This window comes from Panthera leo, chromosome A1 (genome assembly GCF_018350215.1).
Source record: "Panthera leo isolate Ple1 chromosome A1, P.leo_Ple1_pat1.1, whole genome shotgun sequence".
NCBI classification, from domain to species: domain Eukaryota; kingdom Metazoa; phylum Chordata; class Mammalia; order Carnivora; family Felidae; genus Panthera; species Panthera leo.
In genome coordinates, this window is record NC_056679.1 from 19270431 (window position 1) to 19291836 (window position 21406).

General features: G+C 37.8%; 2 protein-coding genes across 5 annotated transcripts in view; one reads left to right on the forward strand and one right to left on the reverse strand.

Annotated features, from left to right (window-relative positions):
• Nucleotides 1-19875, forward strand: part of NEK5 (NIMA related kinase 5) — a 63582-nt gene extending 43707 nt beyond the window's left edge. Inside the window, exons 22-24 of the mRNA XM_042907666.1 lie at nucleotides 5940-6045; nucleotides 13640-13895; nucleotides 19833-19875. Of these exons, the coding sequence (XP_042763600.1) occupies nucleotides 5940-6045; nucleotides 13640-13895; nucleotides 19833-19838 (368 nt within the window). The 3' untranslated portion in view covers nucleotides 19839-19875. The remainder of the gene's footprint in view (nucleotides 1-5939; nucleotides 6046-13639; nucleotides 13896-19832) is intronic.
• ALG11 (ALG11 alpha-1,2-mannosyltransferase) overlaps nucleotides 1-21406 on the reverse strand; it is a 33740-nt gene that overhangs the window by 181 nt on the left and 12153 nt on the right. The window contains exons 4-5 of one of the 4 annotated variants that reach the window (XR_006194358.1): nucleotides 19784-20112; nucleotides 66-1469 (exon numbers count right to left, since the gene is read on the reverse strand). Coding sequence is in view for 1 of the 4 variants with exons in the window: in XM_042907785.1 (XP_042763719.1) it covers nucleotides 19841-20112 (272 nt within the window). In the remaining 3 variants the exon portion in view is untranslated. Of the gene's footprint in view, nucleotides 1-65; nucleotides 1470-14884; nucleotides 15092-19779; nucleotides 20113-21406 lie in introns of those variants that run through there. The other 3 variants (XR_006194343.1, XR_006194368.1, XM_042907785.1) reach the window with 3 other exon arrangements.

The window sequence follows — 21406 nt, forward strand, 5'->3', positions numbered from 1 at the left end:
CTTTGTCCGAGCCCATTCCAAATGCTGCTAACAAAAGACTCGAGCTTCTGAGAAAAGTGGGGTAATTTTCTTTAATCAGTTGACAACTGGTGAAAATAAGTAAGTAGGGCAAGTGGCTTTGTAGATGATCAGCTGGTCTTGCTTAGCTCTACCTGACAGTATATTTCTGACAGCTATTCAGTAGACAAATTATTATCCTATAGGCAATGAAAATGCATCATAATAGAGTTTCTTGGCTTTGGGAAGGTTTTTTTATTTTGCCTCTGATTTTTAGCAAGATTGTGTTTGTGTTTACCTTATGGAAAGCCAACCATCATTTTCAAAAGTTTGAGGCAATTCCTATTTTGGGATTTTGTCTTTGCTCAGGTGTGCAATGCTACAAGGAAGTCGCCATAGGCAGGCAGGTGCCTCGGCACAGATGCGAGGTTAGGGACCCTGTGTTTCAGGGTGAGATTGAGGTGGTAAGGAGGCATAGATACAAGCTAGGTATAACAGAGGCTGATAAAGAACGATGCAAAAATGTGTACAACCTTGAGAATAATGTAAGATAGGCACCTTCCTACCCAAGAGTGAGTCGGCCAGTTTGTGAAGCCTAAACTTCACAAACTTTGTGAAATCTTCGTGAAAGTTGAGTCTTCAAGAATGTAGAGAAGAAAGAACGTATCAGGTGGGAAGGACATACAGGTACACGAGTCTGTGTCAGGCCCTGAGAAAAGCAGTTTGACTAAAATCTAGAAGAAGTAGAGGGGTCCAGAGTCCCTGAGTGTAAGAAGTCCTTCGAAATCCTTCGCTCTTACTACTTCTGTCAGTTGACACACTGTTACTTAAAACTTAAGAGGAGAGAGAGGGAGAAAGGGAGAAACTGCCTTTAAGACTCTCTTTCCAGTACTTTCAAATTATAAAAAGTGATGTAATTGCCTGTTTGTTTGCTCCCTTCCCTTCTGTGCTGGGCTAAAAGCGTTGTCCCTGAGGATGGGACTGGAGGCGGTAAGGAGGAAGCTTTGGGCTGACCTGGTTTGGCCTGGAAGCCAAGGGCTGGGACCCCAGGCCAGGTAGGAAGGATGGTGTTCCTCTTTCAAGACACTGAGGTGGGGACATACTTGGTGGCTATGATGCCTCTGCTTCCATTTGTGCCTGTGATTCTTAGAGAGAGTCATAGAAAACCTTCATTTGGTCTGTCATGCCTAATTAATTAATTAGTTCATGAACTTCATGTATTTTTACACAGATGGCTTTACATTGGGCATGTATGAACAATTGATCTATCAAGTGAGATTGGAAATAGGAATTTGGCTCCACAGGTGCATTCAAAGCAGAGTGCAGATGTTTTCTTTTGCAACCTGCTCAGGACGTTGACATGCCTCCTGCCCCAGCTGTGCTGAGTGCTTGTGGCCTCTTGACTTCCTGTCTCTGGTCATCTTTTCTTCCTTCAGCTCAACCCTTTGCACTCCTGCCTGATAATCCTCCTCCTTAAAAAGACCAAATCTCTTTTCAGCTTAAAATCCTGCACAAGATTCTCTCTTACCCCCAGAATAAAATCCAGTCTCTTTGTGGATTCTAAGCACCTTAAAGATCAGGTCGGCCTGTTGCAATGCCAAGGTTTGCTTGCATTTCTTCACCATCATATATTCCTCCCTTGGTTTGGAATGCCTGCCTCTTTGATCAGAATTATACCTCCTGCAAGATTTCCCTCTGATGAACCTCCTACCATTTCTGTTAGTATGTTTCATCAGCAGTTACCCTTCTCTTCCTTCTTTTCCCTATAGTACCCAATGGGGCTTTTTGTAAAGGGGTCTGAAATAAAGTCAAACCTTGAATGCTCTTTTGCATGAGTGAGTGGAAGACCCTGTATCTATATTAATATGTTTCTCTTTAATCCAAAAAATTCTAGGAAGTCCTCAAGTTTGTCTACAGTCTCCCCACCTTTTCTCTTAGCTGCTTCTGACAATTTCACATTCATTCGGTCTGACACTTAAATTCATTCACGCTCAAATTATTTGTTAAACGCATGCAATATTGACCTTTCATCATTATATTTATTGTTTGAATTCATGTCATAAAAAAGATGCTGTCGTGAATTTATTTGCATTTTTATGATTGCTATGAAAAACCTGGGTCTCAAACTACTGCCTGGGTCCCACTGACGGGGAGCCACTGCTTTAAATGATTGAGAAAATATCTAAGCATGTTTCCCTTGCCTGCCTCTAGGTTTGGCTTCCCCGCTTAATACCCCAAGAGACACTATAATTGTCTGATCATGAAACTAAAGTTCACTTTAATTTCTTATTCTTACTATCTTCCTCCCTAGACTATAAGCTTATGAGAGCTTTGTCTTGATTACCACTCTGCTTTGTCTCTCTATCCCTAGTGCCTAGAACTTAGTAGATGGCCATAGTCTTTGTGAATGAACATAAAACCACAGCACAGCTTTAGTATAACTTTATGCAAGAGCATGTAATTACCAATATTTGTATGGCCGTCAAGTTGGAGAGGGAAATTACAATGTGAGAAATAATTCTTATGGCTGTATAGAATCTTCATGAAGGCTTTCTGAATGTGTAAGTTTTACTAACTTTGATTGCAGGTATAATAGACACAGTTTATAAAGGCTTGTAAGGATTAGCTATTGGTCATACATTTAAGCATTTTTCATATACCCTTCATCAGTCTTTAGCTTAAACTTCCAATTTCTTTCATGCTTCTAGCCCTGCATTCCATTAAAAAATGAAACTATCAACTACGTGTTTAATTTATCCTCACTTTGAGATAGCAAGACTTTCATAAAATCCTTTTCAATGACTCTTACTAATAAAAGCTACACTCTTTAGATGAGGACAAGTACTTTTTTTTTTTTTTTACATGTGCATAATTAATTCAGGTCAGTAATTTTGTTTATCATTTAACCACTCCAAGGGGATCCTTGGTGGGAAGGTAACCTCCATGTTTCTTGTGTAAATTTTCAGGCCACAGAGTTGCCTTGGTAACATCATGGTTGCACATCCTGATAACAGCTGATTTACATTTCTACAGTTAGCTATAGTCATTCTTTCTTCTCTCTTGTTAAACAAAAAATAAAAGCCTGCTAAAATTGTCTTCCTAAAACAGGAAACCAAAAACTATGAATCCCATACCAAGTGGAATATTCAGGCTGCTATTAATCAGCCAGACAACCTCATAGATGATATGTATCAATCAGTTCATTTATTTTATAGTGCACTTTAGGAAACAATATAAGCTATGATTTGGGATGAAACATATTGATTAAAAATAGGTAAATATTTTATTACAGTGTGGTGAAATTTCTACTTGTAGTTATGTACGTGAATAGTTTACCAGAGAGAAAAAGCCACACTTTGTTTTTAATTTCACCTTTGGAGAAAAGTTACTATTTCTAATCCCACTTGTTAGCAGTGGGTGGGATTTTTTCCTGGAGACTAACGTGAAACACTGTTTAGACCCCTAGGAACCAGATGGTTGCAGAGGACATGTGGGAGACGTAGGTTATGGTGGGCTCCCAAAATGGGCATAGTCCTTCACTCTTCCCTGTATCTGTGCCCTTTTCAATATGACTTTGCAGCTTCTCCATCATTAAATGGCTTTTTTTTTCTTTCCCCTTAAATATCAATTGGCCTTTGTAATTTGCTTACGTGGGTAGGATGAGTAGAAGTGGTGGTGTGCCAAATCTGAGTATTCAAGGCACTGCTGCTCTTTTTTTTTTTTTTTTTTTGGAACTCTGTCTATCTCTCAACTCCCTCCAGTTGGCCTGCTGGAAAATGAAGAGACCATGTGGAAAAGAGAGGCAAGCCACCCAAGAGAGGCCACAGTAGGCCAGCCAGCCTCCAGCTGGCCTGGCAAGTGACCGCACATGCATGATTGGGCTCAACCAAGACCAGAAGAGCCAGCCAGCGAAGCCCAGTCCGAGCTGCCTAATGGCAGGGTAGTGACCTAAATAAATGGTTACTGTTTTAAACCACTAAGTTACGTGGTAGTTTATTCTGGAAAAGCTAACTAATGTAGACATGTATAACAAAATTCCCAAAGTGGGAGTCAAACGGAGGCTAAGCCTTTATAGTTTTAAAGCCAGCTTAGGAAGCCAGCATTTTAAATTTTTTTGTAAACCCTTTTAGTGTTTTAGATTTTAAGAAAATATGTCTCAACATTGCTATTGATCGCACCAAGGTTGAAGTTATGCAGGAAAAAAGCCTAGACATCAATGATAAGCATATGAAAAGATGCTCAACATCACTCATCATCAGGGAAATTCAAATAAAAACCACACAGAGATATCATTTCACATCTGTTAGGATGACTGCTAGCCAAACAACAACAACAACAAAAACAACAACAATAACAAAAAACAAAACAGAAAATAAGCGTTGATGCGAAATAATTAGAGCCCTTATGCACTATTGGTGAGATTGTAAGATAGTGCAGCCATAATAAAAAGCATATGGAGGTTCCTAAACAAAATTTAAATAGATTTTCCATATAATGCAGCAAGTCCTCTTGTGGGTGTATGTCCAAAAGAACGAAGAGATATTTTTGCACATCCATGTTCATTGTAGCAGTATTCACTATAGTCAAGATGTGGGAGCAACCTGGAATGTCCATCACTGGATGAATGGGTAAGGAGAATGAGGCATATTCATAGCATAGAATATTATTCAGCCATGAAAAGGAAAGAAAGAAATCACGTCGTATGCTACAACATGGGTGAAACTTGAGGACAGTACGTAAGTGAAATAAGCCAGTCACAAAAAGACAAACACTGAATGAGTCCACTTGTGTGAGGTATTTAGAGAAGTCAGACTCTTAGAAACAAAGTAGAATCGTGATTTCCAGGGGCAGGGGAGAGTGAGAATGGGGTCTTCTTTAGAGTTTCAGCCATGCAAGATGAAAAAGTTCTAGAAATCTCTTATACAGCAGTGTGCATATAGTTAACAATACTGTACACTTAAAACTTGTTAAGAGGGTAAATTTATGTTACGTGCTTCTTATCATAATTTAGAAAACACAGACATTAATGAAAGAATAATTCAGAATATCTTAATTGTCTCCTAAATCATTTTATTATGGTATCTCTGAATCAGGATCCAAAAATTTTGATTGATAATATAAAAAAATAATTCAGAGGAGTAATACTCTGAATGTGAGGCATTTTAATTATATGTTATTCAATTTGTTTAACTTATATTTTCCTTTTTAGGAATATACAAGACTGATACAATATTTAAAATGTATGCTTAGAAAGGACTAAAAGTTCTTATAATAGTTTATGTTTATAAAATATAAATTCTAAGGGCTAAGGAATCATTTTGTCAGTAACATTTTCTTTGCTATTGGTGTGTAAAATAATAATGCATCTTATAATCAGTGGATGAAGAATAGTGTGATCCAATAAAAATGGCAAATCTTAAGTTTTTACAATAGAAGATTTTCTTAAATTTTCTATACAATCAAAGCATCTATCCCCAAAGTGGGAGTATTTTGTCTTTTCATCTCTCTCTCTTTTTTAAGTTTATTTATTTTGAGAGAGGAGGGGAAGTGGGACAGAGAGAGAGGAAGAAAGAGAATCCCAAGCAGGCTCCGAGCTGTCAGGGAAGAGTTGGACATGGGGTTCAACCCCACAACCGTGGTATCACAACCTGAGCCGAAATCAAGAGTTGGACACTTAACTGACTGAGCCACCCAGGCGCCCCTTGTCTCTTCATCTCTGATCCTGATTCCTCTCACTTCTCTTTCTGGTCTTGTGTTGCCTACCACCTTCAGACAATGTGCGATTGTTGGGATGTCACTTGTCATTCCTGTCATATTCTCTGATTTAATGGAAATGATTCAAAGGCTTTACCTTTATGGTTGATGTTCAATACAGGATTTGGGTATACCCCTCATTGGGTATATAGGCTGGGATGTTTTAATCTCTCTTATTTCTTTAACAGTGGGAACATTAAAACAGTGGCTTCCTAGAGAAGATGAGGGAAATGTGGGAATGGCCCCTGGCATTGAAGTAGATGAGGAACAACCAAGATCGGACGATGATGATACGTAAGTAGGTCCTATCCAGATGCCTGAGTGAAGCGCTGGTAGAAAGTGAAAATGCTGTTGTTGAGACTTGAACAATAGTCTCAGAGACCTAGCTAAGGAGACCAAGTTTTACTACACATGTGGGTTTGTTTCCAGGCTCTCTGTTCTTTTCCAATGGCATTGTTTCCTATCTCTGCAGGAGTGATGTTCTGTCTTAAATTACTGTGCATTTACCATATCTCTTGGTATGTGGTAGGACTAGTTTCATACCTTCTTGTCTCCATATCTTTTTCTTCAAAGTTATCTTAGCTATTGTTGCCTTAAGATATACTTAACACATACATCTTTGCATTTTATTGTAAAGTGTCATGAAAAGCTTTGTTGGGATTTTGATGACAATGACATTACATTTGTTGAGTAGTTTATAGGATTTGACATCTTTATGATCATAAATCTGAACATCCATGAATATAGTATAGCTTGCATCTCTTTATGTCTTTTCATAAAATATCCTTCAGCATTTTTGTAGTCTTATTCACAACATATAGGTACCACCTAACTTTTTTTGTTGTTGCTGTTGTCATTATTAAGGGGGTCATTTTTCTTTTACTATGTTTCACCTTGGCTACCATGAGTGCATAGAACACTACTGATGTTGTATCCTGTAACCTTACTGAATTCTCTTATTAGTTCTAAAACTTGGAGTCTTTTGAATTAAAAAAATTTTATCATGTACTTTTTAAAAAATGTTTTAATTTTTTAAAATTTACATAGGTAATATAGTCACATGGCTCCAAATTCAGAGGTTAAACTTTGTCATAGTCTTCCTGCTATGACAATTCCTCTTCCCAGAGGCATTAAATATGCCTCATGTGCACACCTCCCCTGAGGAATTGCATTAAACTGTAAGCCAATATGTGTATCTTGTGTATGTGTGTATTCTTTTTCTTTTTTGTACGAAGTTTCATAGTGCACATACTCTCTTGCAGCTTCCTTTTATCACTTAACACTGTAGCTTGAATACGTATCATAATGTACAAATAGTAATTTACATACTATTTGTATGTACATTTGTAATTGAATATTGTCAGATTGCCCTTCACAGAGGTTAACACCTATGAACACTTCCACTGACAGAGTACAAAAGTGCCTGTGACCTTGTACATTTTCTTGTTTAGCGTGTTACCAAACTTAAGGACGATTGCACAACTGATAGGTTAAAAAGTGACATTTAAGGTTACGTTTAATTAGCATTTCTTTTCTGAGTAAGGTTGTCTTTCCAAATGCTTAAGAACCATCTTTATTTCCTCATTGGAGACAATTATTCATAGCCTTAGCCATTTAAAAAATTAGGCTACTAGGGGTGCCTGGGTGGCTTGGTCGGTTAAGCGTCCGACTTTGGCTCAGGTCACGATCTCGCGGTCCGTGAGTTCAAGCCCCGCGTCGGGCTCTGTGCTGACTGCTCAGAGCCTGGAGCCTGTTTCAGATTCTGTGTCTCCCTCTCTCTCTGCTCCTCCCCTGTTCATGCTCTGTCTCTCTCTGTCTCAAAAATAAATAAACGTTAAAAAAAAAAAATTAGGCTACTAACATTGTATTGATTTGGGGAACCTTGTGTATTTTAAGGAGATTAATGTTTTATCTATAATATGGCTCTAGAATATTTTCCCGTTTTTTGTTTGCATTTTGATTTTATTTATAGTGGCTCATGATGTAGAAATTTCTTATTTTTTATCTAACTAGGTTTATCAATTATTTCATAAGAAGTGATACCAGAATTTTTAAGTACTTTTATGATTTAATTTTGTTTAGTTAAATATTTTAATCCTCTTGGATTTCACTCATATTACACTGCAAAGTGTGTCTCTAACTTTATTTTTTTCCAAATAACTCCTTCCTTACTCCAACACCATTTATCGAAAATCTTTATTTTTGCTACCAATTTAAAATGTCACTTCTATGACGTGCTACATTTTTATATGTGCTTGCATCCAATTCTTATTCTTGCCAGTCTAATTATTATATTATAAACATATTCATAATATGAATTATTATTTTGGAGCGCTAGTTCCCTTAAATACTTTGCTTTTGTCAGTATTTTTCTATCTAGTTTTGCTTGTTTATTTTTCCATACGAACATTAGAATCAACCTGTCTAGCAAGTAAAGGAGGGCAGGAAGGAAGGGAGGAGAGAATTTTCTCAGCCTGCTTCCTGGCAGTAGAATTTTAGAGTCCAGCCATTTCTTTCCAATTAGGATTGTCTGTGTCCCTTTTGGTTCAACCTGGCTATGTTTCTGCGTATATATTTCTTTCGAAAATCATGTAGGTTTCTGCAAATCTTACTGGGATTCACTTCATTAGACAAAAGCCAGTTCCACAGATCTTTTTTACATAAGTGCTTCCCTGTCTTGAGCTTTTGCTTAGATTCTGAGGGACAACACCCTGAGGCTCTGTGGAAACCCTTCCGTTTGAGAATGATTTTGAGATTCTTCCACATTGACATGTGTATCAATTAGCCACTTCTTTTTATTGCTAGGTACTATTCCATTATATAGAATATATATAATTCTATATATTATATAGAATTATATATATATAATATATATAATATATATTATATATATTATATATTACATATATAATATATATAAAATATATAATATAAAATATATAATATATATATTACCACAATTTAGTAATACATTCACCTAACCATTGATGTTTGGATTATTTCTAGTTTTGGGCTATTATAAATAAAGCTGCTATGAATATTTATGTACATGTCTTTGCGTGGACATAAATTCCATTTCTCATGAGTAAAACTGTAGGAGTGGAATGACTGAGTTGTTTGGTAGGTGAATGTTTAACTTCTTAAAAAACTGCCAAACTATTTTCCAAAGTGGTTGTGCCATTTTACATCCCCCTGTTGAATGGTGTATAAGATTTCTAGTTGCTCTACATCTTTACCAACACTTGGCATGATCAATTTTTAAAAATTAACCAATCTTGGGGCGCCTGGGTGGCCTAGTCGGTTGAGTGTCCGACTCTTGGTTTCGGCTCAGGTCGTGATCTTGTGTGTTTGTGTGTTCCAGCCCCGTGTCGGGCTCTGTGCTGGTAGCCTGAGGCTTGCTTGGGATTCTCTCTCTCCCTCTCTCTCTGCCCCTCCCTCCCTCACACTGTCTCTGTCTCTCTCAAATAAGTAAATAAACTTTAAAAATAATAAAAATAAATAAAAGTAAGATAAAAATAAAAATTTAACCAATCTAATGGGTATGTGTGGTGTCTATGTAGTTTCTGAGTTACAGGCATTATTTAGATAGCCTTGCCACCAGTTCTTTGTTAGATATATATATTTTGCCAATATATATTGGCCAGTATTTTGCCAAGATTTCTGTCTGGGATTTCTTGTTATGGTATGATTCAGGTTTGAAGTTTCTGACTAATGCATTTTTTAATCACTTTCAAAAATCAGAGTTTCCAATTTATTTGCATTTTGGACAGAGACCATCATCTGAGTTTTAGTGGTTTGGAAAAGTTTATTGGGACTCCCTTTGCTATTCAGTGCGGTGTTAATTTTATGACAGTTATATATGTACTTGAAAAAAATGCATATTCTTACTTTTCTGGGGGTACATATGTTCTATATAATTATCAAGCTTAAAACATTTTTTTGTTAAACTACTCTATGGATTTTATTTCCTTTATCACTTCTAGATAGAAGTACATTAAAATCTTCCTCTGTGTTTGTGGCTTTGATAATTTCTCCTCATATTTCTATCTCCTTTCAATGTACTTTAAATATATAGAAGCTGTGTTCTAATTTATGATTGTAATATCAGTTTGATAGAGTATCCCCCCCTTTTTACATTATGTATTGTAATTTTTGTCCCTATTAAAGCTGTTTGCCTTAAATTCTGTTTTGTCGGACACTGACATTGCTATTCCAACTTTTAAGTTATTTTATTTAACTTTTAAGTATTTTTCTGACATGAATTTTATTTTTATAATTTCCATATGGTTTCATTATAATGTGTTTCTTTTTTAAAAAAAAATTTTTTTAAGTTTGTTTATTTTTGAGACAGAGAGAGACAGAGCATGAACGGGGGAGGGTCAGAGAGAGTGGGAGACACAGAATCAGAAGCAGGCTCCAGGCTCTGAGCCTTCAGCCCAGAGCCTGACGTGGGGCTCGAACTCACGGACCGCGAGATCGTGACCTGAGCCGAAGTCGGACGCTTAACCGACTGAGCCACCCAGGCGCCCCATTATAATGTGTTTCTTACAAAATGCATGTAGTTGGTTGATTTGCTTCTTGTCCTGTAATAACCTCTGTCTCTTAATTAATTTAATATAATAAAATCATTAGCATTATTGACATATTTGGGGTTCACTCTATATTTTAAGCTTGATTTTGTATTTTCTGTTCGTTATCATTTGTCATTTCCTTCCCCTCCTGTTTTCTAACCTTATGTTACAATCACAAACTTTTCTGTATTACTCCTGTTTTCTCTGTACTAGTTTTAAAGATACAGATTATATTTCTATTCTTTTAATAGCTAGCTTTTATGTACTTCCTACAGATTTATCTAACAAATTCAGAAGTTGTTCAGTTATCTTTTTTCTTCCCAAATATGATGAACACCTTTAACCGCTAACACTTCCATTCTAATATTGTTATCTAGGGTTACAATTTTACTTAAAAAACATTTTTTTTTTTTTATTGTGGAAAACTTCAAACATAGTGAAAGTATGGAGAACAGCATAATGAACCCTCTTGTATTCACCATCTTTACTGCCTGCCCCCTGTACCCCTACACTTTTTTTTTAAGGTTTGGAACATTTTAAGTCTGAGACATCAAATCATGTAATCCAATTTTACCCTTTTTTTTTTTGATGAAATATATATATTTTACTCTCAAACCTAACTCAGTTTGCCATTATAGTTTATCATTCTTTGAATTTGCCATGGTTTTTTCTAGTCTGTGCTTTTCTTCCTATTTCAGTTTTCTTCTTGCTGATGTATATTCTCCAATAATTCTTTAAGATAATATTATCTAATAATTTGGTGGGTGGTAAATTTTGGATATGTTTGCATATCCAAAATTATTTTATTGCTTTATTTATAATTCAGCTGGGTATACAATTTTAGGTTGACAATGGTTTTTCTCTTGATCTTTATTATTGTTGATGAGAAATATGCTGATTGTTTTTCCTTTATAGATATGCTCACTTTCTCCCCAGCATGTTCATAATTTTCTTTTTATCTTTGTGTTCTTATGTTTCACTGTTATATGTCTGGGTCTGGATTTCTCTTTTATCCTGCTTGGCTCACTTTCTTGTGAGGACCTATGACTGTCTTTAGTTCTGGAACATTTTTACTTATTACTTTTCCAAATGTTTTTCTTATTCCCTCCATTGTGGCCCTCAAAACAGATATGTTTTGGAGCTTCTCAATCTGTCCCCAGTAACATCTAATTGTACTTTTGTATTTTTTATTCATCTCTGTTCCATTCTGGGTGAATTCTTGAATACTATTTTCAAACCTATCTGGGTATCATCTATTAAGTTTTTTTTTAGTTTATTTATTTTGAGAGAGAGAGAGCATGAGCAGGGAAGGGGCAGGGAGAGAGGGAGAGAGAATCCCAAGCAGGCTCCATACTGTTGGCACAGAGCCTGATGTGGGGCTCAAACTCATGGACCATGAGATCATGACCTGAGTCAAAACAAAGAGTTGGACACTTAAACAACTGAGCCACCCAGGTGCCCCATCATCTATTAAGTTTTTAATTTAAATGATTATGTATCTCTAAGATTCATAATTGTTTATATATTTATGTGTTGTTTAATTATTGCATAATTATTTCCCCTAATTTGAAAACATTTTAAAATGGATGCTGTGCTTTAATTTATCTTTTTGAGCATACTTAAGAGCATTATAAAAATCCTCCATAAAAGTAATAAATCTGGACTTAACCCCTGCTCCAACTTTAAATAAAATTTCTCGCCTATCTTTCTTACCATTAGATTTATTCATGTGTTTTGGAATTTTAGTTTATAGGCTTATTTTGTTTTAGAAGTTTCATTTTGAAGTTTTGTTTTTTAAATTTTCTTTCTTCCCTTTCTGTCTCTGTGCTCCTCCTGTGTATCTGCCCTGCACGCTCTCCCACCATCCACCTCACTGTTGTCATGTGACCATGCCTCCTACCTCACAGAGATAGCATGTGGTTTGTAAGCAGAACGGTCTTGATTGTCTAGTTCCATAACTGCTCTGTCCACAGAAGTCCTCATTGCCTTCTCTCTCCCTATCTTCCTTCTCAGACAAAAAAATTGTCTCCCTTCCTGCTGAAAGCACATCCTGGTATGGGTACTCTGAATCCCAGCTTTTTTCAGAGAACTTGTTCCTGTCTGTTATCTGTCTCTTTTTTTTTTTTTTTTTTTTTAGAGAGAGAGAGAGAGACAGATTGTGAGTGGGGCAGGGGCAGAGGCAGAGTGGGGGAGAGAGAGAATATTAAGCAGGCTCCATGGTCAGCATGGAGTCCAATGCAGGGCTCTATCCCATGACCCTGGGAACATGACCTGAGCCAAAATTAAGAGTTGGGTGCTCAACTGACTGAGCCACACAGATGCCCCTCTCCGTTATTTTTAATGTCTCTCTATTCCCTACTTTCTCTCAGCATATAAACATGCCCAAATCTCTCCCATCTTGAGAAACACCAAAAAATCACTGCCTTCATGTTCTCAAGTTAACACTGTCCTTTCAGAGCCAGGCTCCCCTCAGAGGAGTTTAAGCTCCTTGTTGTCACTTGCTTACCTCCTACTGCTTTCTTGATCCACTGTAGAATCACTCCTGCCACACAGCAGGCCAGAAATGTTCTTGCAAAGGTCATCTATTACCTTGAAATTGCCAGGTCCAACTGTCATTTCTGTCTTCCTCTTACTTGGCTGCTCCCTATCTGGAAATTCTCTCTTCCTTGGCTTCCATGATGAACACTTTCTTGGCTCTTACCAGATCTTTCTCAGCCTCTTTACTTGCCATGTAGATATCTGGGATTGTTGACATGGTTTTCTTGGTCTCTTGCCTTCTTCCCTTCTAAAAATATCAGTGTTGAGGTCTTAGATATAATTTCAGTTCCTCGTCCTACTAATTAGTATCTGTGAGACCTTGGGCAAGTTTTATTAACCTCTGAGCCCAGATTCTTAATAAATTGATGGTGAATATGTCTACCTCAAATTGTTGCTAGTATTAGATGAAATACAGTTATGTAAGTGCTCGAGGGCAGTCACTGGTATATAATAAGGGCTCACTATATGGCAGCTGTTTTTTATTCTTTTATTATTTTTTCTCTTCTTCACTTTTTAAACATAAGAGTAGATGGGTATTAATAAATATAATTAAAATTGTCAAACACAAGTCCAACTAAATAGAATACTGATTATCCCAACATTGGTTTTTTGTCATTCTTAGGAAAACCAGACGGATATAATAAATAATGCATTACGTAGGGGAAAATGCATCTATTAAATTGCTCAAGTGGGAGTGGGAAATGAGAAGGGAAACTACCTTTCATATGCATTTTTAATTATTTTGATATCATAAAGTTAATTTTTAACTCTTATTTCAGAAATTTTGAAGAATCTGAAGATGAGTTGAGAAATGAAGTAATAGAATCCCTAGAAAAACTTGCTACTTCTAAAGAGGAAGAAAACAGAGAAGAGTCTCCTGGTTTTTCTAAGGGTGCTGGAAAGTTAGGAGGAGAGGAGATAAGCATACAGAAATATGCAGAATTCAGTGAAGGTTTAGAGAATATTTCTACTCGATCTAATGACAAAGTATGCATTGCTGATGAAAACCAAGAAACATCAACAACCCATCAAAATGTACAAGTATGATTATTGTACTTTTTCTTAAGTGATAAGTTAGTATCTATTAGGTATAGTGTCTGGGCACAAGTCATTAATATTCATTCTGTAAGAGTTTTCCAGTCATCCCAGGGGTTTATTAATTTTTCTCCCAATTTAGACAGTAAGGCTGACTAATTTGAGTATAGAAATTAGTATTTTTACTTTAAAATTTCTATCAAGAAATCTTTCAGACAGTAGATGTGATAGGCAGAGTAATGAGTCTCTCTTCCTGCCACCCTGCAGCACACCCAGTGATGTGAATATATTGTCACATGGTAAAGGGGAATTAAGGTTGCAGGTGGAAGTAAGGCTGCTACTCAGCTGACCTTCAAATAGGGGAGGGTGTTTTTGATTACCCAGGTGGGCCCAATATAATCAAAGGGTGTTTAACAGCGGAAGGAGGCAGAAGAGAGAACCAGAGAGATGTCAGGGTGAGCGGGGATGAGCCTGGTGCTGCCGCCTTTGAAGATGGAGGAACATGCCATATGCCAAGGAATACAGGCAGCTTCTAGAATCTGGGAAAGGCCAGGCCATGGACTTTCCCCAGAAGCCCGCAGAGGGAACACAGTCTTGCTGACATCTTGATTTTGGCTTCTGGAAATCCACTTTAGACTTCTGACCTACAGAATTGTAAGATAATAAATTTGTGTTGTTTTAACTAAATTTGGTAAGTTTAAATTTGATAAATTTAAATTTGTTAAGACAATGGTAGAAAACTAATACAATGTACAAACAAATTCATTTAGAATAATCTGCCATTGTAGAAAACTGTGATTTGGGGATTTCTGAAGTCATACTGAATACACTTTTTTGAAGCTGATGTTGACACTTAAGAGAGTAGGGTAATTGAGCAAAGAGAGGATCAAGGCCCATCATGTTAATTACGCACCAAATATTCATTTTATTATGTTTTATTGAATTAATTTCTGATAGCTTCAAATGTAGAGATTATAAGCTTCTTGAAGGCAAGAAGCCTTCATCTTACTTACATCTGATATCTTACTTACATCGTACGCTGATCTTTTTATATATATGGTGCTTAGCAGAGAACAATCCCAGTGTTGAACATGTGCCTGGAGTTTAATAGATATTTGTTGATTTATTGTGTTGCTTCTATGAAGGACAGAGGGGTTATAATTCTAAGTGGTAGAATTCTCCCTGAAATAGATGCTCTGGAATAAAAATAAAACTGAAATTACACATTAATACATTGCTAAGCCAATGAAACAAGGATGAGGAGGGGTTGGCCAGAATATTTCTAAGGTCTGCTTAGTATTTACATTTGATATAATTTTATTAAATGTGGGGAAAGTATCAAGATTCCCCTAACTGTCGGATGCATCCTGTATTTTCCTTGGTGAAAGTTCCTTTCAGCTTGGTGTATAGGGTTTCAAGCTGCTCTTTAAGGGAGATGGCTCAGTATGGTCACATCATGAGGCTGAGAATATTTAAAAATTTCTTACCACTGTTAATTTCAACCATGGTAACACATGACCCCGAAAGATTAAAGCATCATTAATCCTACTGACTCTTACTGGTCAGCGTATACGTGTTTTACTTTTGGAACATTCTGTGGTTAAGGCATAATAAATCTGTTAATATGCTTCATTTAATCCTCATTCTAGATAGTAATTGAATGCATGGAGAATGAAACTTGGTTCCTGAAAATTCCAAAGATCCAAAGACCAGTCAGTTATATGCAGAGAAAAAGGAAAAAAAGAATGAATGTTTAGGGTCAATGTTTAAGGGGCACGTGGGTGGCTCAGTCGGTTAAGTGTCCGACTTCAGCTCAGGTCATGATCTCCCAGTTTGTGGGTTCAAGCCCCGTATCGGGCTCTGTGCTGACAGCTGAGCCTGGAGCCTGCTTTGGATTCTGTGTTTCCCTCTCTCTCTGCCCCTCCCTAGCTCACGCTCTCTCTCTCTCTCTCTCTCTGTCTCAAATAAACATTAAAAAAAAACTTTTTTTAAAAAGGTCAATGTTTAAGAATAAGCCTATCAAGTTTGCTCCAATGACAAGATGTGTGGCTAAAGTCTCCTTTAGCTAACAGCCACCAACCCTTATTCACTGTAAGATTTTAAAATCTTTGCTGTAAAGTAGGAGGTATTCATTGTGATAAGTATACATATCTTCAAGGTTTTTCAACCTACGTCAGCTCCTAATTCACCTTACCCATCTTACGTACACTGTTATCTAAATCATGTTCTTGAGGCACAATTGATTACTTTATTCTGGGTTTAGACGTAGCTGCATTTGTTAAGTTGAAACTATTGATTACACCTGCATGTGTTTTTAGAATAAATTTTATTAAAAATTATGCATGTTAGTAACTATGTATCCTAGCTATCAAACTGATCATTCTTTAAATGTGTACAAACTTTTAACTTCCCTTTTAAGTATTTTGTAACATGTATAGTCCAAGTGAGCACGTAGCACTCGAATATTAGAACTGATGCTTCTTTGAAGCCAAGGGTGGCCTTAGATTTAGGATGGGGACAGAGGAAAAACAATTAGCTGAGGAACAGTGGGAGAGGTAGGGGAAATTACAGGGGCATAATGTGATTCTAGTAATTTGCAGAATTGCTTCTCATGGTTAACTTTTTTGTTGTACCCACTGAAAGATTTAGCACAGACACCCTATTCATATTAGAGTCCTGGAGTCTAGGGTACATTCACATAATTAAACACAAATACTCTGAAAGCACTGATAATTACAGGGGCTACTCTCTCAGAATTTTGTCTATGACTTTGTAAAAAAGAAACCCCAAAATTATTAAAACATATGAAGTTCTGCAGTGTTTGGTAGGTCCGAAATATTCATTAAAAGGAAAAAGTCTATTAAACCTGACAACCTATTCTTCTTGGGTACTAGAGGCGAGACAATTTTAGTTTATCTTTAAATTTTTCATTTTTATTTTTTAAATTCTTGGCATGTGGAGCTTAGAAGTACTGGTAGTAGATAACAAATAATTCCGAATTGAGAGCCTGCATGAGGGGACAAATACACCACATGCGGAAAAGTATCCAAGAGACTGAAAACCACTTCCGATCATACTTAGAGACAAACAGATTTTGTATCTATTAAAGTCATATTTAGATACAAGTAGATATACAAAGAACAGGTATTTTGTTATGCACAACTGAAATAAGAATGTGCATCCCCACTGCTGTGGGTTCAAAATATACTGTGTTTGGACCACTCAAAAACAATGTTTTACAGGAATAGTCACTCAAGAGTTCTTCAGACAGCAGACATATTGCTTTGATGCTTTCCATGGTTATCAGTCCTTCCAAAAAAAAAAAAAAGACATGTCCTATCACATTAGGAACAGGGAAGATGAACATATATGCAAATTATGTTTCCAGTGATGTTTGTGACAAATGAAAAAATAATTTTGAAGAAACAAGATTAAGAAATGCTTTATGGGATTTCAGAAACCTTCCTTCCTTTACTTCTTAGTCCCTTTCAATTTCTTTATCTTTATTCTCATGATTTTCTATGGGCTGATGGGTAAACTCAGGGGGCGGTGGTATGGATCTTACCACAAAAGACCAGCTGTAAGATAAGACAGTGAACTGGGCTGGAGTCAGAAGTCCCAGGTTATAATCCCAATTTTTGTCCTTAAACAGCTTTGTGAAATGGAGTCTTTAGGTCTTTAAATTATTCTTGTCTGTAAAGTTGAAAGGAAGAAAACTGGATTAGAGGATTTGTAGGGTTCCTTCCAACTCCAATGTCCACTAGTCTTCTTTTTCTTTTTAAATGTTTATTTTTTTTTTTAAGAGAGAAAGAGCACAAACAGGGGAGGGCAGAGAGGGTGACAGAGGATCCAAAGCAGGCTCTGCGCTGACAGCAGAGAACCTGATGTGGGGGACTCGAACTCATGAACTGCGAGATTATGACCTGAGCCAAAGTTGGATGCTTAACTGACTGAGCCACCCAGACACCCCCATCTTTCTTTTCTAAACTGAATCATCTCCACCCAAAGCTATGTTGGTGTGTAATATCATCCTGGGCCTCTGTTTTGCTGCTTTTTGACCTGATGACAGAAGGTGGCCTGTAGATGAGTCAACGACTGGAAGTAGACGATGAAGCTGGCCAGGTCGGTGACTGGATGAGAGGAGTTTGGAAGTGAAAAACATACCTCTTTCACATGCTCCTAACACAAAAATGTATCAGATTGACAGAGAAAGACAGATACATGATTTCACTCATGTGGAATTTGAGAAACTAGATGACCATAGGGGAAGGGAAGGAAAAATAAAATCCAGAGAGGGAGGCAAACCATAAGAGACTCTAAATACAGAGAACAAACTGAGGGTTGATGGTCATGGGTGGTTGGGGGGGCGGGGAATTTGGGTGATGGGCTTTGAGGAGGGCACTTGTAGGGATGAGCACTGGGTGTTGTATGTAAGTGATGAATCACAGGAATCTACTCCTGAAGCCAAGACTACACTGTATGTTAACGAACTTGACAATAAATTAAAAAAAAAAAAAAAAATATATATATATATTTATATATATATATATATATAAATATATATATATATGTATCAGACTGTGCAGGAGGTGGATTCCCTGAACTAGAAGGAGCTAATCATGTGTGCAGAAAATGCCAAATGCTGTAGTTCTCTGTAACTGCATCTGCACAGCCACATACTTTTCGTGCTAGTTATTCAGCACAGAAGTCCCATTAAATGTGTACTGATTCGTAGCTACTGACTTAGTAACCACTCGCCTACACTGAACCCTAATGCGTTAATAAGGAGGATTACGAAAGACATATACTATAAATTGTTATCTTTAAAGTACTTTATAAAGGTACCTTTAAAAAACTTGGATAATTATCCAGGTATTTTTCACATACTTTCCATCTCAGAATCACTAGGAGGTAGTGAGGACAGGTATTAGCATCTCCAGATTATAGATGTAGAATGTAAGTTTCAAAAAGATTAAGCAGCGGCTTAAGTATTAAGAGATCAGATGTTTGCAAATGATGACACAGGGATCAGGCCCAGGTGTTTTGGTGCTCTTTTCAAAATGCCACCTCATCATCTTACAAGGCATGATGCTGATAACGGAGACTGGGTGGTTGGATCTGGCTACTCTATCATGGCTATCAGAAAAACAACTTATCAAAGCCATCTCACTCAGACCTTCTGAACAACTTAAAGCTAGCTTCCAGCCTCCTGCGATGTGGAAATGTGAAGGGATGATGAGAGTATCCTTATCAAATGTACTGATAGCACCAAACAAAAACCTAATTTCACAAATATGGAGCTGTGGGAAGGATCGCTGGAGGCCTCCTGGCCCCTGCGAGCCGACACATGCCCACAGGGCGGTCCCAGTCCCTGCCTTTTCACTACAAGCTTTCAGAACATGATTAAGCCTGCCAAAAGTCTCTTTTCTCTTTTAAGAGAATCTTTAGATATATCCAAGAAGGCCATCCACAATTACTATTTAGGATTTAAATGGACTAGAATTTTTCTGTGTTCCCAAGATAGCAGAACATTTCTAAAGTACCAAACTATTAATTATCAGTCTTCCATTTTCCTTTCGACATTTCCTTTTTTTCTAAAGGTAAATTCTCTTTCCTGGGTTCTAAAGTACAGTGATTTGACAAATAGGACTTGAAAAATGTGAATTAGACCAAAATTAAGATGGTTGGTTCATTTTTTTCTTTCAGATCCATATTTTTCAGAATTTGAGACAAAATCCTAATCTAAAATTTTTTCATTCAAACAATTTAGGTAATTTTGACCTTTGTCATTTTCACTGAAATAAATATCCTGTCTATATACATACTGCTGAGAGCACTGCTTAGGTGACTTTATTACAATACAGAAAAAGCTTAGAAAAATTACTCACGAATGAAGGTATGTCTCCATTTTATATAAAATATCTTTCATCCGTACAGATATGACATTATTTGAATAAGCTCTCCACAGATGACAGGAACGCCAGTTCAAACTCCTGATCAGAGAATCTGCTTACAGATGCCCGAGCACTGCTTCGGATTTGGAGTCTCTTTTCCTCAGACATGGAAAGAATATGAGCCATGGTTTCCGCGTAGCCTTCTTCGCTTTCAGCCAGAAATCCAGTTATCTCTCCTTCGTGAGGGACGACAATGTCAAGCTTGGGGCCCCCTGAGTTGTGTGCGAGGATAATCGTGCCAGCTGCCATACACTCGACAACTCCTGAGAAAGAAACAAAACCACGTGGTCTTTGAACTTTCTGAGAGTGTTCACAAGAACAAGGATGAGCAGAAACCTCTATAAAGTTTAGGACACTCATGAGAAATTTAACCACATGTCTGTTGGGCCTATAAATCTGCTCACTAAACTTCCATGGCGTCAAGTAATTTTAAGTTTTTTAGTTTTTAGCCTTCACAATAATGCTACTTGGTTCTTAATTGAAACAGACAAGCAGGCGAGAGAACAGTCTGTAAAAAACAGATCCCTGCAGGTAATAAAACGAAGTAGACTACAGCAGGCTGGCAAGATGGCAGACTGAAAGGTAAAAGGTGTAAAGAGATACCAAAAGCAAAATTTCAGGAGTTCCAGTTACAGCATCAGGAGGCTGCCCTCCTCCCTCTACTTCTTCTTCTTTGCTGGCTCCTCCTCTTCTGCCCACTTCTGAACCCTGCTCGTTCTCAGCATTTTGCAGCAGGGGCCTCTTCTCACTGGGCACTTTCGCGAGGCCACCTGACCCTCTTCCGTGGGGCTTCCGTAACGACCCGGACGGCAACGAGCTCCTCCGTCGGTGTTTCCTGGTCCGGTCCCTCACCTGCACTGCAGACTCGTAGAGACAAGTGTCCACCGGACACACCCACCTCCGTGTCCTGCAGATCATTCTAACTCTACCTGCTGGGAACCTGGCTCATCAACTGCCTCTCCTCTTGGGAGTCTGTCTCAAGGTGAGAGCCATCCACTGTTCATACATTTGCCTACACTCAAAACCCCAGGAGGTCCTCTTGGACTCTTCTCTCTCCTTCACGTAAGACATCCAATTAATCACCACGTCCTGTTCAATCCTGCCTCAGAATTTCCCTCGAGCGCGTTCACCTACCGTGTTTGTACCACAGCACGTCACCCAGGTTGCCAGGGCAGCCCGACACATCCTCCTGCCTTCCTCCCCTGGCCCTCCCTGCTCCTCACTGATCCACCCCTCCACGGCAACACAGTGAACTTGGGGAAATACAAAGCTTTTAAATCCGATACTCAAAATCAGTCTATCTTTTCCCACTGGCTTCACCTGGCCCCAGCTCCCCTCTCCATCAGCGTGCTGTTCCTCCTGCGTGCTCCGGCCATACCGAACCCTTAGTTCCCTGAGTGCACCTGCTAGTGCCCTTATGGTCCCACCTGTCATGATGCTGTTCCCTCTGCTGGATATTCTCCCATCTCTTGCAAGGCTAACTTCTAATTACCGTTCAGGTCCCAGCTTACGTATCACACCACTTCCTTGGGCAACTGTTCTCTGACCTCACAAATC